The 17522-nt window shown below is 36.4% G+C and overlaps 1 protein-coding gene across 1 annotated transcript in view; it reads left to right on the top strand.

Moving 5' to 3' along the window:
- LUZP2 (leucine zipper protein 2) overlaps positions 1–17293 on the top strand; it is a 198991-nt gene extending 181698 nt beyond the window's left edge. Inside the window, exons 10-12 of the mRNA XM_075163293.1 lie at positions 3107–3193; positions 15890–15967; positions 16655–17293. Coding sequence (XP_075019394.1) covers positions 3107–3193; positions 15890–15967; positions 16655–16759 — 270 coding nt within the window. The 3' untranslated portion in view covers positions 16760–17293. The remainder of the gene's footprint in view (positions 1–3106; positions 3194–15889; positions 15968–16654) is intronic.
- Positions 17294–17522: the final 229 nt, after the last annotated feature.

Raw genomic sequence — 17522 nt, 5'->3', positions numbered from 1 at the left:
GGAAGATGCTGTAATTTCTAAATTATTTCAAAGGAAAAAAGATAAAAGGGTTGATGGTCCTTGAAAAAAATGTTCACATGCGAAATCCTGTATTAAAAAGCTTTGAGGAGGGTTCAGAAAGCTTTAAGCAAATTGGGAAGGAGTTCAGAAACTGTTTCCAAACCGTTTCACTCTGGAGTACTTGATGGCATTTTTATTAGGTAAGCTGTCAGTCTAGTAAATAAGCTTTATTCAGACAAATAATAACATATTCATTTTTTCATTACGAGAGATTATTTTTAATAACAAAGGATCTTGTTTGCAAAGTCTACCTCAGATCCCCACATCATCAGCAAACAGATAAGCCTTCAAAAATACTAATTTTTATTTTGAATTTTCTTTTTTTTTTTTTTTTCATGTAAGAAGTCAGTCTTAGTCTCAAAATGTTATGGATTAAAAGTTACCTACATAAGATGCAAGAAAGCCCTGTGGCGCTCTGGCCATAAGGACAGAACTCAAACCTACAGGACCCAGCCAGGACCTGGCAAGGCGCCTTCTTGCCCTCTGTTCTGCTGTCCTCCTTTGGCGCTGCAAGAAGCGTGGTGGGGCTTTAAACTAGAACTCAAGACGTGCAGATCAATGTCAGCTTAGGGTAACAATATGAAAAACAATTAGAGATGACGGTTGTGCAATAGCTGAAGTGATGCGATGTTTATCGGTTAAAAACCAGACAGGGAATGAAGCAGACCTGTCGCTGCTCCCTAGCTCGGCTGGCGTCTGAGCAGTGCGGATGTGGCAAGTGATTTTTAAAGGCTGTTGCAGAATCTGGTCCTACTGGTTAAGGCAATCATATGAAAACTGAAACAGCTCAAAAAATGTTATATTTTGTTTTGGGAGAGAAAAAAGGGGAAATCTTCTAGGATATAGTACAGCACTTGACTCTTTTGAATACTAAAGAGGGTGAGAATTGGAAATTTTCCTGTTTTCCATTTTCCTAGAGGTAAGAAATGCTGTAAGCATTTGAAAACGTGACACTGTGAAAGTGTTTTCTTGATGACAGCCTCACCTAAATATACCAAACTTCCCTTTGTTCTGTAGAAATGAGTACAACATGCTGGGAAATTGGGTATATATGCTGTGTGTGTAATTTGCTAAGGTACAATCTTGAGCAGGAATCAAATTCTGAAATTAGAGGCACTATGCACAGACATTTATTCTCCTGAGTTAATAAGGCTTCAAGCTGGCTGGTTTTCCTGTCATCCCATGTGGATTTACTGGTTCAAGCAGTCAAGAAATCAGGTGAATGTGTGTACTATCATTCACTGTACATATGCCTCTCTTATTCAATGGGGAGAAATTTAAGTTTGCAGAACTGTAATAATTCTTTCAGTCCAAACAGGCAAATCACTCAAGGCAGGTATGAAATGACATTCATTATTTAACAAAACAATTATTTATATTGATCTTTTTAATCTGTTCACCTCCTCATCACTTTTTCTAGTAGTCAATTGCTCTATGAAACTAACAATTCCTCGCTGAAAAGCAGTTAAACAGAGACTGTATTGCAAATAGTAACCAGACAGGTTTGTTTTCTCCTGTTCTCCATCATTTTTGAAAACTTTGTATTCGTTAGTAATTCAACGCAGAAGTGACACGAGGAAAGGATGGTTCAAGCTTTCAAAACTGGTGTCTGAAATTCTAACTTTTCTTTCCAGAGAAATTAGTTTGATTTCTTCCCTGTCCCCATTCCCCTGAAGAGTTTCAAGATGACTTGCAGACAATTTCATGGAAGCCAAATCCCTAAGGATAGTTACAAACTCTTCATGATCTGAAACTTATAACAAAGAGAGAGGCTTATCAATGCTTTTTTTTTAAATTTGATTATTTTCTGGGAATATATTGTATCAGAGTAAGAATAAGTCATTATGTTTTGATTTGAGTTTTTGGGGTGGTTTTTGTTTCATTTGGGTTTTTTTTAATATATTTTGGAAACACTTATAAATCTTACATGATTTACCTTCCTTCAGTGAATTTCAGTGGACTTTGAATTAGACACTGGAAGATGAATGCTTTTTAAACAAATAATTCAGCAGAAGTAAGAATAACAAGGTGGTCATAACGATTATCTCATGCCTATCAGCAAAGTATGGTGCATCCAGCTGTTTTAGTTACTTTATGTCTCAGCAGAGTATGCAGTTGTGGTGTACAGGCAATGATACATGTATCAGGATATCCAGTTAATTTAGTAATACATTTTCCAGATTTTATGGATCATTTCCTGTAGAAATAATTCCTTGTCATGTTATGCCATGGTCTAGTATTTAAGGCCACAAAATTGTGAAGTTATAAGCTAAATTAAAAAATACTGAAGTATAAATACAGCGCAAGCTCTATATAAAAAAAGCAGTGCAAGTTCTTCCTGTTTATGTCCCTTTGAATCTTAGAAGTTGCAGGAAATATGGAAAAAAACATGCCTAAAATGGCCAATATTTCAGTGGAAGGAAATTCACCGTTTATATAAAGTGATAGCCTGGATTTTAAAGTAGCTGTCCCATGTAGCAGGCCGTTTTGAGTGTGAGGAGGTGAGTGAAAGGCATGAAAGGCAACACGTTTTGCCAGCTCGCAATGACGTGAGGTCCCAGCAGGGAGAGACTGTAGGCAGCTGAAGTCAGCTAAAGCACTTCATGAACGGCTGCAACTCAGGGCCTAAATCTTTCCCAGAATCCACACGAGTCAGAGAAATAGGAGTTTTGAAAATGCTTTTTTTTTTTTCCCTCCTCCAATCCAAATATTTGCACAAAAGAAAATGTAGTTTAATGTGTACTTCATTTGATTTTGCTTAACATACAAAAAAATATACCATCGAGTCACTTTTGTGTGGTCAGTTTTCAGGTAGAAAGTCTTAATTACTTACATGGAAGTAATCCTGTACAAGGGAGTACTTTAATGAGAATTAATATTAAAACATTCCCTTTACAAAATTTACTGAACATGCAGTGTATAAAGTAGTTAGCAGTTTGCAATATCTGACCTCTTGGTTTCTTGTCGTTATCCTGATTTTTCAAATGTGACTTTTTATCTATATTAACTGTTTATTTTCTTTTCTTTTTTTATGTCCCATGTCCAGCGAAATGCCTCAGCAGAGAAGGAGAATCTTCACGTGGCCTCAAGGAAGGAAGAAAATCAGAGCATCCAGGAGTGCGGTTCTCAAGATGTAAGCTTAGCTCACCTAAAATCAGAGTCTAATCTAGATTGTATGAAAACGTCCATGCCTTTAGGCAATGATCGATGTGACTTACTTTTCCTAGTCAAGCTGGTACATATATTTTATAAGCCAGCTATATTCTGCATTAAAGTGCTGAGGAACAAATGCTCTTCACTGTCAATCTATGCAGGTATACTCTCTGGGTTTCTTTTAAAGACTACTTAATAGAACTTGTAGAGCTGTTGTGGGAAGAAGAGCAGTGGAAATGATATGATTTGATGTTTAACCATTTCAAGAATTGGCTTGTTGCTGGTTGAAGAGCTGCTGCATTACAGCGAGATGCAGAACCTTGTCTACATAACGTTTGCACAAATAATCAGGCCCAGCTGTCACAGATGCTTCATTTGATAAAACAAAAAAAAAAAAAACCACACCTTCGGGGAGATGTAAGAGGTGACAGTGTAATAGTTGAAAGTATGTAATCTCGTCCACTGCCAGTCTAGGAAAGCCGCAAGCTGTGTTTTCCTTATGACCTGTCTGACAGAAAGCTAAATCTGCTGCCTTTACTGAGGCAAAACTCTCATTCCAACAGCATGGTGGGAGCTGTTAACAGAAATCCCAAGTGCAGGTATTACGGCTGCAATTATAACGACACAAATAAAACAGGAAAAAACAGAAAGAATGAGAGAGGCAAAATTTGTTGAGAGAGTGTATTGACTGCTCAGTAGTCCAAAAAGTGTAGTGCTACCTTGACTAATTTGCAGGTGAAATATAGAAGACATCAGGAAAAAGCCTGTCACAGCGGCTCTCGAATGAACTGCTGAACACGTTACCCACCGCCAAAGATAACAAACTCCCATGGAGGTAACTGGGTAGCTTGCTGGTAGCGATCATAGCAATGTGTAGCAATGTGAAGAAAAGTTTGGAAAGCAAATCCTAGGTAATTCAATATCCAACAGATTGTAAAAAGCTGTCTATATCACCCATTTATTACAAATATGTTACAAGTTTATTCAATTATAAGTGACTTCTCCTCTGCCGCATCCTCTAGAGGGGGGCAGAGACAAGGAGAAATTGTGTATCCAGGAGAAGAGCGCGTAATTTGCTGTTGCACCTTTCTTAATGTCTAAAGATGAAGGAAACTTCATTTCTTATTAATAAAAATTGAAGTAGGAGAAGAAAGAATAAGATGTAAAATTCTGCAGTCAGAGTGAACTCCATTTAGATTATGACTAGAGGTTGGTTCCCCCCTGGGAAAGTTATGGAAAGTTTGATGGAATATAGGTTACTTTAGGTAGAGGCTGAATTTATTTAGGCTGAATGTTTGTGGAAAGAGGTTCAAGCAGCTATTTTTTACAGAAGTGAATACATTAAAGCAGAGAGAAAAAAAAAGTTGTTAATGCATTTCACAGATCAAGAGACTATTTAATTTCTGTACTAAGTAATGCAATGAAAGACACCTAAAAGATGCACTTTTCCATAAAATCAAGGATTTAGTTATTTTGATTGGGGGGGGGGTGGCTTTTTGTGCTTCTAACAACTAGTATTTTTAGCCATTTAGTCAGCATGGTATGCTGCTTGGTATGAAAAATTTGTCTGAGAAAGCAGAAGGCGACTCGAACTGGAGTTAAAAGTCTTGAGGAGTCAAACTGTTTTTCATGATTCAAGTTAAATTAAAATCTAAACCCTATTCCCTGCCTTCGTCTAAGTAGCATTATAATTCAAAGAAAAAGAAATTAGGCTATATATCTAAATTTGAGTACTAGGATTAAGTTTTATATCATTTAATCTCTCAATTACCATATTTTAAGATCAATTCTATATTCTATGGGACTCAGGTTTCCTTTAAATTTTAAATCTTTAAGGTTTATTAAGTCTGTATTTGACAAAACCTCCTGTATGGAGGAAAAAGTAGTAAAATTAGAGAAAGCATACCATAGGGATATTCAAATTCACTGTGCCCTGCTAGATAATGTTCCATATTGGAAAATTAAGCAGACAGTAGTTTTATCAGTCTTATCCTGCTTTTAAATATGTTGCTGCTATAAATTCATTTTCCAACTGAACAATGGGTATTATGTAATATTCATAGTTCCATTTTGTTCACATTTTAAAAAATCAATCTAGGATTCACACTAATACACAAAGATTTCACTGCGCTGTGCTTGCAGTTGAAGGAATGGCTTTGAGATTCAAGTTACAAAGAAGATTGTTAGGACAACCGCACCTCCGAGCAAGGCAGCCATAAATAGCGTGGTATTTATCCCAAGCAGAAACAGAACCTCCAGTGTAATTAAAGAACTTACAGATACAGGAAGACGTGTTCTCTTTACATTAAGTGGGACTCTTAAGGTATATATTTTTTTGTTTATTTCCATGTTCAATTGGAAATAAAAATTGTTCGGTTTCCTTTTTGCTAATATAAAACCAATTGATTGGTACGATTCAAAGAGGATTCCAGGAGTTAGTTCTTTGTGCAGATAGCTGCAAAGCAGTACGCAGCCAGGAGCTGTTTTGAAGGGCAGCAGCCTGCACAGTGCCGCAGCATGGCCTCCGGCATGCGGGACAAACTGCAACAGTCCCGTCCTAAAACTGAAAGAGTAGAGCTACGAATATGGCTCAGGGAATACGCAGTATACATAAAATTTTAGAGAAATAGTTATTTTCAAATTGTGGCTGCACTCAAAGTACTGGATTTTCTTGCCAGGAAGACATTAAATAATTCTTTTCTCAGAGAATTTTCTCCCTTTCTGTGCTGCCATCCCCACGCTGACCCATGAAGTTTTGTGAGAAATCTGTCTGCATTCGCAGGGTTCCACAATTGAATTTTCAGCAGTGGCTCATTTGGAGACCATCGTGGGAGAATAAAACATCCCAGTTTGTCAGAATCCCCTGATTTCACTTTAAGTACCATAAAAACTTCAATTATGAAAATGGGAAAATTTTCTTGTGAACCCAAGAATTGATTAAAGAAAGGCAGTAAAATTTTCAGAGAGAACTAAAGCATTAAAATATGTTTTTCACAAACTGTTCCAACTATTTTACAAGTCTTGACCGCTTTTTGTCCTGTGGGTTGCTCCCACCAGGTTCCTGGTTGTTGTTTAAGTTGAAACTTTTTTTTTTCTCTCTTACACACGATGTCCATCTGAACATGGACTGCATGGGACATAATAACAATGCAGATGATGACATTGGGCTAGCAACCTCTTCCCACCTTTTATTATTATTTTTTATATCTTATGTTAGCAGATATATATATTTTTTTAGAGACAAGGAAGAATTCAAATTAATTACTTTTGAGAAATGAAATAAAAACATCTCTTTCCACAATTAACCCTTATATGATGACTTTAGTGATACCACCTTAAATCCTGAAAGATCTAGAAGCAATTTATTTTCCTAAAGGTTCATATTACTTCAATAGTACAAAGCTGTGATTTGTACCTGTGAATACTATCACTTTGAGAAAATTCCAGACTTGGGAATATATTAGAATTTTTCTTGTAATTTTACCATTATTTGGTTGTGTGTGTTTGTGCGTGTTTTTATCAGAAGTTTTTTACAGCTGCTAAACTCCCAATGAGGGAAGTATAGGCTGGATGACAGGTTCTCATGTGCCATTTGCTTAAGAAAAATAAATGAAGGTTGATGCCAAGATAAAAGACCAGGACCTTAATGAATATGCTTAAAACTAAGATGTTCCTTAGAAACCTAATATTTCAGCAACACTTCCTCAGAGCTTTGCAAAGATCCTCTGGTTGTCTCTCTAATAAATAAAATGTGATTTATGTTTTGTAAGAATTACTGTAGTAAAGACTGACTAGAGAAGAACATGCGATGGTTCAGTTTTTAAGGCAAGAAATAAAGGGAAATTGCTAGTTGCTGGTCTCAATCAATATTTTTTAGTCTACATGGCTAAGCATCCCTCTCTCTCTCAAATTTGTAATCCCAGGGAAATTTTTTTCTTCATGGTTTTATGCATGTTCATAATAATTAAAGTAGTTTACATTGGAATGAATACAAATGAAATTTTGTTTTCAAGTGGGATATAGGCAGGCCAAATTATATTAGCTGATTTTGAAACTAGATACTGCTGACACCTTTGTTGTCATGAAATTTGGCATGGGACCTATAGCAGCCAAAAGTAGGTAGGATATCCTGTAATACATCATCTTGATTATTTCAAATAATCTGAAATTTGTCAAAGACCAAAAAAATCTTAACTTCAGTTTTCTTTTAAAAGTTTCCATTATTTAGAATATTATTATTTTATTAGAGGAATCTTGTCAATACTATTTTTTCTTAGTCTTGTCTGGAGATGTTTTCTCTATGACTGGCTCCTGAAAGTCTCTGTGCAGAACTAGAGTTCTGCAGAGCTCTTTTCCTTGTATCATTTCCCTTTTCCCTCTTTCCAAAAGGTTTTGGGAGCTTTTTTTGGCTTTTACACCACAATGTACTTTGTCCCTTTTCCAAATATTCTTATGCGTGTAACATGTCATTTAAACACACCTATTTGTAGTGCTAAAACATCAAACAATTTATAAAGTGATTCTTTATTCTCTGTTCTCATCTTCGATTTCTTGCTCTTTGTCCTTGTAGAGTCTTCTCTGATAAATAAAAGTGATAGTGCTTTTATTTACTGCCTTAATTTCCTGCAGTAAACAAACACTGCGTGTTCATTAATCATTCAGTGACAAAGGACAACTGGGTATTGGAGCAAAACTTGTACATGTTTCTAAGCAACCACAGCATTTTGCTTCATTTTTCTCTCTCGGTTTCAGTTGCAGAGCTTTGATCACATTGTACTCTCCCATTGCTTTCCTAAGGGAGTAATGGGAGAAAAAAGGAATCATCATTAAAACAAAATTTCAACCTGATAAAATTCTTAAAGCGAATTCAGTAATTCTGTTTCCTAAATAAGGGCTATGAAGGTCATAAGAAGTTACATCATCTTAGTTTAACCATCCACTTGGTACACTGTGCTCTAAAATAGGAGAAGGATATGAAAAACTGCAGAGGTGTCTTATGAAAATGTATATGCACTTCACATACATCTTGCTCCATATCTTTCTTCTAAACAATGAGGGTCAAAGGAGATTGAAATACAGATCTGTAATAAATTCATGAGCAAATCTGATAAAACATGTCCTTGAATAAACTGTGGACCTAACTTAGCTAATGATGACTAAGGCATCCAGTTTTCAGTTGACCTAACCATACCATCCTTTTCTCCCATACCTGGTTTAGTTTCTTCAGAACTAGCTCAGTACTTTCTCCTCCATCGCACTCTACAAACATCCTGCATATCTGCTTTAATGCCTACTGAAGCCAAAAGGTGTGTAGTGATGCGAAGGAATGCTGAAGCCGCAGTGTTTGGTCTGGTAAATCTGTATGATACCCTTTAGCAGCAGTGGAATTATTTTCTATCTGTAAAAGCTGGATATAATCTCACTTATTTAAACTTCTTGATTTCCTGTCCACTTGTGATATGTTGGATGATTATTTGAGCAATAAACCAGTTCTTATTTGCAGTGTTGATGCAGTGGAATACCCTTCTAGTTACATTGTTCAGCGGTTTGCAGATCAAATTGCATAGTTTAATAGCCAAGGGACATGCTGAATTTTAACTGGCTTTTTGAAAATTCTTTTTAAATGAAGATGCACACTTGGCTGATCCACCTTTGTAATTTATACATCCAGCTGTGAACCTCTGCAGCTCTGCTGTATAATTCACTAGGTGAACTGAATACCGTAACTTTTGAAATTTTGTGTACTTTACTGATCAAGCTGCATGTTTTATAACCAGAATTTCCCACAAAGATACTTTGTTAATCAAACTGCACACTAAACTGATAAAGGCGCACAGTATTTCAAGACATACGCCCCACCTCAATTTTCCTAGCTTGTTAAATTTCTCACTGTTCTAGATTTTTTTTTTCCCTCTTGTATATACAAAATGTATTGTGTAAGGCAAAAAATGCACTTGTTCTTTGAAAATTTTCTTTTACAAACACAAATAGATCATTAATGTGTTTCTTAAAGTTTATGTAGAGCAAGTAACAAGTGTTCAACATCAGTGAATGTGGTCTGTTTCTCTACCACGTAGAAGAAAATCATAATAAGACTTCTGTTGTGCTTAGTCATAAAAATTGTAAATGTTGGCCAAACTGAATTTTAAGGAGATGTTAAGAAGAAACTATGCAATTTGAAAAGAGTTAACAACAGTCAAAACAATGAAATGGCACAGCCAACTATCAAACACACTTGAATAAAAGTTTCCAGAATTTCTTTTTCCTGAAGTCTTTTCCTTGGGAAAGGTTTAGCTTTCACTACTTGGAATTCTGCCTGCAGTGTGTTAGAGCTTTTAAAGTTGAGTGTTCAAATATTAGATCCTTTCTGATGTTTGATGATCAAAAGACAGCATATGTAATTTAATGAATATAATGTTTGTCTTACAAATATGCCCATAATTACAAAATGCATGGCAGACATACTGGAAATATCAGTGGGAGCAACTTAATGGCAAGGTGTGCTTCCACACATAAAATATAGAGATTATTCTGTAAAATTAATTCATTCATGGGTGAAATTGTGGCATCTGTCACTAATGGTTAGCTACAACACATTAAATTATTATAATTTTTATTAAAATAAGGAAATATTAGAGAAGGGGGAAAAAGAGAAGGCAGGACTCTAAGCTTCAAAGAAATCCATCTTTCCGTCTTGTTTCACTGCTGAGTCATAAAACTACTTCAAGGACTACTCATCATTTACTTAATAACTATGTACTTGGATAGATACTGCCTGTGATTACAAGTATTGAAAGTTTGCTTCCTGAATCTAGAAAAAGGGGGTTGCTTGTGTGGGCACACGCTAATGAATCTAAGATGAAAGGTACTTGATTGAGAAGTCTTTAGGAACTAAAGAAAATATCTTGGCCAATGAATAGAGCAAATACTAATTGAATCTCCAAAACACCAGTTTAAAGTATAATGATAATTTGGAAGATTGAGAATTCAGTGTAAAAATGCATTTAACTTGCATTGTGTTTTAAATGCCCGTACACCACATGGGCTTTTTGTGAAATACTTGGAATTGCAGTAGTGTATTGATATAGGGAACATGAGGATTGTGCTTCCTAATAAGACCAGGAGTTAATCCACCATCTCCGCTCCCTTTGAAACTGCCAACCGCAGGCTCCTTAAAGGAAGGCAGAAGAAAGCACAGAACATGGTTAAAGATAAACTGCCCGTTTTGTTCTAAATGCTAATGGCAGGGAATAACCTTAGGTAATGAAGTTGGAATTTGCAAATATTATTAACTTTTTTGCTGTCGGTTTCATAAATGCAAACAGTATGCTGAATTTTTTTATAATCTTGGATGAAAAATTCACTATAAGACATCTTTTCACCATGCTAGCAATAATTTGCACTTTTTAAAATGTGCAAGATTTTGGTCACCCAGTGTTTTTCAGCTAGATCAAAATATGTGTGTGTTGAATTATCTTCTCCTTACTTTATAGCTTCCCAGGTATTTAGTCTTGTCCACCTCTGCCGTGCCTGTACCTTTTGATTTGTATTCTTTATCCACCTGTCACTTCAGGCACAAACAAGAAAATAACCAACATTATTAAGTTGTATTATTATGTTGACCCTAGAGCCATATACTACACTTCTGGATCCCCGGAAAGACATTAGCTAAGGGACAAAGGGCAATCATCTAGATATGGTGCCTTCATTTTCCCCTGGGTATTAGAAATTTTTTCTTTTGTCTTTTTTCTTTTTTTTTTTTTTTTAAATTTTCGATAAGTAGCTTAAGAGCCTGGCTGAAGTTCTCTAAGAACTTCCCCCCTAAGAAGGGGGACAGGCAAAACATGATTTCATATTTATTCCAAACTTTAAATCGTTACAGTGAGGTTGAGTTATGAGACTGCATTGCCTGCTGAGTTACCTGGGAGTTGTGCAGATGGCGACAGAACGGTAGTGCCTGTTCCCTGCCCTCCCATGAAGCCAGCACAGATTTAAAACTTGCCTGTGACCAGTGGAGATTATGTGCAGACAAAACTCTCTCATGCTCTGTGCGATGTGCCCACTCCTCTCCATACAGCTTTCTGTACAACAGCTGGGGAAACAATCCATGTGGTGAAATGTCGTGTTACGCTTGGCGTGAAAACCAGAGCATCCTTGAAGTATTGCTGCCAAGATTTTAAATTACAACCTGCTTTGTTGTGATGGTACAAGAGGAGTCGATGGAGTTGCATTAAACTAACAGGACTGACTTGAGACCTTTTTTCTGGGACTTAGTGCCTTTTCTTTTTTTCAACCTTCTGGATGTTGTTTCTGCTTGGATGTTTTTAATCTTTTCATAGAATCATAGAATCGTTAAGATTGGAAAAGATCATCGAGTCCAACCATCAACCCAACACCACCATGCCCACTAAACCATGTCCCTAAGCGCCTCATCTACACGTCTTTTAAATACCTCCAGGGATGGGGACTCCACCACTTCCCTGGGCAGCCTGTTCCAAGGCCTGACCACTCTTTCAGTAAAGAAATTTCTCCTAATGTCCAGTCTAAACCTCCCTTGGCGCAACTTGAGGCCATTTCCTCTCGTCCTATCGCTGGTTACTTGGCAGAAGAGACCAACCCCCACCTCGCTACAACCTCCTTTCAGGTAGTTGTAGAGCGCGATGAGGTCTCCCCTCAGCCTCCTCTTCTCCAGGCTGAACAACCCCAGTTCCCTCAGCTGCTCCTCATAAGACTTATTCTTCGTTATAGTCTTAGCATTTTATAGCTTTTCTAGTAATAATCTTTCAAAAAAGCGTTCATTCTTTGGAAGAAAAGCAGTTGATCTTCTCTGAGAGAAATGGGGAAAGCTGCTTTTTGCCCAGGTATCTCTTTCTCTGTACGAGCATACGTTGAGGCGGGTGTCGTTTTGTACCGGGCTTCCTCCTCCCTGGTGGGGCAAGGAGTGAAGACGGTGGGTTAGGAGGGGCAAGGGTGTGCTCTGCTCTGTTCCGTGGCATCAGAGGGTTTGTGCGTGAGCTGGAAGCATAAGTGTCCTGCATAGAGGCTTTCACGGTTGGCATTTTCCCGTTCCTCTCCCCTTCCTCACCCTCACGTCTCCAAACGGGGCAGCAGGAATGCCCACTCCTGTGGGAGAAACACACAGGTACGAGTTCGCCCTCGCATCCCTGATAGGCTGAATTCTTGATTCAAAGCTTGACAGAATCCCAGTATCTCTTCCCACAGGCACTTCTAAAAATCTCATCTTCATAAAATAGAAAAACCGCGCTGACGACGTTTCAACCCCTTTATTTTTGCTTTTTGCTAGTTTGCATCATGTCAAGCTACCATTCTGTATTTTTGTAATTAGCGTACCTCTCACAGGGGTGAACCTGATAGAAAGAGAGGCTCGCACAGAAGAGCAAACAAAACAATCCTTCCAGCACTTGGCATAGAGGGAACTAGCAAAAAAAAAAAAAAAAAGTTTAATATTTGGGTTTTTTTGTCTGTATGTCACTCAGGGCTGTGAAAGGTATTGTAGTGCATTGGTTTTATACCTCCCCGTTTGTCTGAGGTGGTTTTTAGCTGAGGGAAAGCGGGGGTGTGTATGTTTGTGTGTTTATCTGTTTATATGTACATATGCATGCACATATATATACGCACCTGTGTGTGTATATGTATCTATGCGCACATAAATATACACACAGGTGTGTGTATATATATGCATGTGTTTGTATACCTGCATGAGGGTGTATATGTATGGGATTCAGTTTAGGTTGTGTTAAACCCAGTCTGTAGCAGGAGATGCTGTTACACCCATCTGTCTCAGCTGGAGGAACGGAGCTGACTTGAAGCCGAGAGCCAGCGGACGTACACAGCTCATCCACAGCGACTGGTTACAATTCTGGCTATTGAATTGCTGTCGACTGATGGCACGTTGAAAGTCATTGCCGTGGTTCGATCTGTAATTTATTTGTTAATGATATACAAGGTTTCACTGTGACAAGGAATCAATAATGAATGCTTTATACTTTAACAACATAAAGACATAGGGGTTGCTTTGTTTAGAAAAATGTTCTATTCTACTATCTTTCTCCAGCAGTGATCCATATGGTGTGTCACTAAAAAGGAAAACATCTATGAGTGAAGAAATATGAAATACTACAGACATAAATCTTCTATTTTCCTACCAAGATGGCCTTTGCTATCTGGTCTATGAGAAGAGTATGAAACAGTAGCTATTTATACAGCATTGTTTTTCATCATTAGCTTTTATTTTCTCTAAGGCAACCTTTTTTTTTTCCTTCTTCTTTTGTATATGTCTTAAATGGTTGATCTATATTTTTATTAATTTCAATTAATATTTTTGGATTCCTATCTCCCATGTGTTGCCTTGGTGGAATAAGTTACCTGAAATTTTTCAGTATATACAGTTAATTATGGGTTTGTAAATGATCTTATATTTCATTAGCGTTATTTCTGTCCTCTTCATTACACAACCTGAAATGCCGTTCTTTATTTTGACTTGTAACAAATTTTGTCCTCAAGCTGCTCACCCAGAAGTCTCTGAAACCCTCAAATTTTTTCTAAACATATCTAAGCTGAAAATATATTTTTAATCTGCCTCACTAGTAAATATATTTAATACAAGTTCTGCCAGGACCACACTTTTAAGCTTTTGAAGTATTAAAAGTTTATTAAAAATATCTACTCTTTGTCATCTCACTCTTTAGTCTTTATCTAGAACATAAACCACCTATTGTTATTTAATTTTTTTCATAAAAGAAGGAGTAGGTGCTTTATCAATAGATTTTTTTTTTAATCAATACTACCCTGATTATTCCCTATAATGTAATATTAGTCCAACTTTTATTAGCTATTGCGTGTAGTGGGAAAAATTTGAAAAAGAGTCCCCACCATCAGTCATTTCAGTTGCACCATCTCAGAGGCTCGCTTCAGCAGCTTAAACATGACTGACCCCCCGAAGCACTATGAAATCCTTGGCAGTACCACCGTCTCTCTAGAAGCTTTCAGGAGAGAGGCAGCCGTCTCCTCTCCAAGCAGTTTTCTTAATAACATGTTTCATTTTCGTATTCACACCTGTTCATAGATCCACTTTGTTACAGGCAAGGGACTGTCAGAATTTCTCAAGTGCAAAAACTTAATTAATTTTCTTCCCCCTTGTCAATCTCTTACTTTTTAATTAACTCCAATCTAAAGTCATTTCTACTGAAAGGATATGTATAAAATTTCTTGATATTTACTTTGCATGTTAGGGTGTTTTGAAATAAAGCATTAAAAAAATTTCAATTTTCAATTTCAGTGTTTTCTGCTGAGTGAGGTAATTTTTATCGTGTTGCGATTTAAGCTGCTATAGGATGAATCCAGATTTACTTTCCATTTTCTTAAGAAAGTCTGTCCAAAAAAATGCCTCAAAACATACCATTTAGAATTTTTTTTCTCTTTTTGTTCATGATTCCTTTGGTCTCCTAGACACAAATAGCTTACTGTATCCTAGACCAATGTTATCAACCATAATATAAAAAAAAAAAAAAAATTGCAGAAATGCCAGCAAACCCTGTAGTGGATATTATTGGGAATTTCTTGTTGAAGGCACGTTTACATTCGTATTCCTATGAGTAAAGCTCATGTCCATCTACTAATCATTTTTTCACCTTTTTTCATTAATATGTTGGATTATGTCTGATGTGTAAAAAATATTCTATTTAGGCTTGACTTAGCTTCAAAAATCTTCAATGGCTTATGCTAAAGAGGAAACATTTCAGGGGAAGAGTTAGGTTAAAATTTAAAACAAAATTACTGTTATGTTGGAAAGAGTCTTGATAACTTAAAACTTAAAAAAACCCCTCATTTATTTTCATTCCATTTAAATGTATCAGTTTTAATAGCAAAACAAGTAGAGAAATTCCAATGCGAACACGTTTTAAAGTAATGACCAAAGATTATCAATATTTTACTGTATTTCACATTCTGATTTTTTCGCCTATGGCATCATTAATTCCACTCCTGAAGGGACTTTATTTTAATTACAGCAGAAATTTCAGTGCTGGGTAAATCTCTACTTAAGACTCATAACACGAGATGTCTTTGGTTTAAAAATCTACTGTGTAATTAATTTTATTTATGCTGTTCAACTCTGTTTTCCCTCATATTAAAAAGCATATTGGCAAAGAAAATGACATTATTGCTGAAATAAAATGACAGCGATGAATCTAACAAGCTTTTCCGTACCTTGAGAGTCATCTGAATTCCCCATTCAGGGAATTATTATACATATCCCCATTCAGGGATTATTATACGTAAGAGATCTAGCAGTTTAGGCAAGGGAATAGTAATAGAGAAGTCCTAACTGTAATGCTAGTTTTCATGTGTTTGTAACTATTTCCTCACCCGTAACAGACAATTATAATTACTTATCTGTTCCATGGGACCACTGTAGGAATAAACTTCACTATCTGTGATGAGAAAAAAAAAGCTAGGTAGGTGTTAAGTTGTTAAATTTACAGCTGCGTTAGACTATTACAGGGATGATGGGACTATGGGATTCACTTAGCTGTGATAACTTTGTTTTGTTCCATTTCATCAACTAGGCTAAAAAAAAACACTATGATTTTTTTAGGAGAACCATGGATATATTAGGAAAAAATATGAAGTGGTTATCTCTGACATCTATTGACAGGTTGGCAAGACATGTTTGGGGAATCGCCATAATTCAACATCTCATTTGAAGACAGCAGAAACAGGGACAAGCTTTCAGGTATTCTGTTTCTGAGGAATTCTCGGGTTTTTATTAAAAGGTCTTGTAAAGCGTGCAATTACTTGCAGTATATTTATGCATTCTACGCTAATGCTTTTGAAACAGCACTGCTTACTCGGTTCAGACTTTGACTGTAACCTGATTGCAATTCATCTGTTCAAAATGGCTTCTGGTTGGTAACAATTTGCAAAACTATTTAATACTTGAAGAACTGGACTATCCTAGTAGTCAAATGACGTAACTTGAGAGCGTGATGTCCATAGCACTGGGAACAGGAGAAGGGAGAGATTTCCAAAATAATTATATATCTGCAATTACGTGAAGCTGTATTCAGCCATGTTACCAACGGAAAAGCCTTAAGCAAGTTGTACACCCGAGCTCTTCATTTGATAGACCAAGAGAAGAAGATAAAAATCACCACGATTATAAAGCAGCATCAGACTTGCATGGTTTTGCATTGCCAAAGATTAAATATGCTTCCTTTAGTAGAGATCAGAATCCTCTTCTAGATGCAGTTGATGAATACCTTATTCTGTTATAGTAGTTTAAGACTGGTACGTCGGTTTAACAGAAATACAGCTCTGTGTGCACTATTGCCATGGATTTTTAACATACTTTTTTATTTGCTTATGTATGTCTGTATCACGTATGCAATGCTTACACTGATGCTCTTTTCACCTCCAACAGAAGTTGCACAGCCCTCCGTGGACTAAACCCGAAGATAAAAAATCACTTGAAAAAAATGAGAAAAAATTTGAAGAATCTGTTAGTACAAAAGAAAAAAAACTCTAAGCACTAGTGATCTACGTTAAAAACGCCCATCACTTGCTTCCATCTTCATATTCTTTTTAGTCCAGAGGCATGAAATGTACCAGGTTTCTAAAGCATGCATTTTTCACTATTTTATGAATGTTTGTAAATTAGTCTAGAATAGACCAATTAGTACCTTTCAGCAATAATCCAAAATGGATGTTTGAAGAAATGCTTTGTAATACAGTCCGAATTTTGAACTATTGTTCTACCTGATCAGTAACTGCATACTATAAATTATTTTCTTTGTAAACAACAGCCATTCTCAAGTATTTTCTCAGTCTGTTCTATTTCGTGTACCTTTATGGCAGATTAGGTTTTAAATCAAGTTAAGAATTAAGGGGCACTTAATGTGGGGAAAAAATATCTATGTAAATATAGTTGAAGTACAATACAACTCATAAAAGCAACTGTAAAAATGGAACAGTGGGGGTCCATGTATACTTAGCTTTCAGTAATACCATTTCAGATCTGCTTACTTAAACAATAAAACATATTTGGTTGTTTTTTTCCTAACTGCTATCACAACTAGTCCATTTCTGAGCACTGAAGCGTTAACAGAAATGCAGAGTTAAAGGGTTGGAGACGGAGAGAGTCATGGCTTTTGGGATTCAAGCAAAAATTTTTGCAGGTGGAACTGAGTTGAAATTTTACAGCTTGGGTACCAGTCATGGGAAGTCAGTTCCATCCTTTATATTTCTGTTGATCTCAACAGAATAAATATACTTTAAATGGTAAAACCCCA

The sequence above is a fragment of the Calonectris borealis genome, chromosome 14, assembly GCF_964195595.1.
Source record: "Calonectris borealis chromosome 14, bCalBor7.hap1.2, whole genome shotgun sequence".
In the NCBI taxonomy this organism is placed as follows: domain Eukaryota; kingdom Metazoa; phylum Chordata; class Aves; order Procellariiformes; family Procellariidae; genus Calonectris; species Calonectris borealis.
Note: the sequence above shows the minus strand (reverse complement) of the source record. Positions and strands in the feature narration are given on the sequence as shown.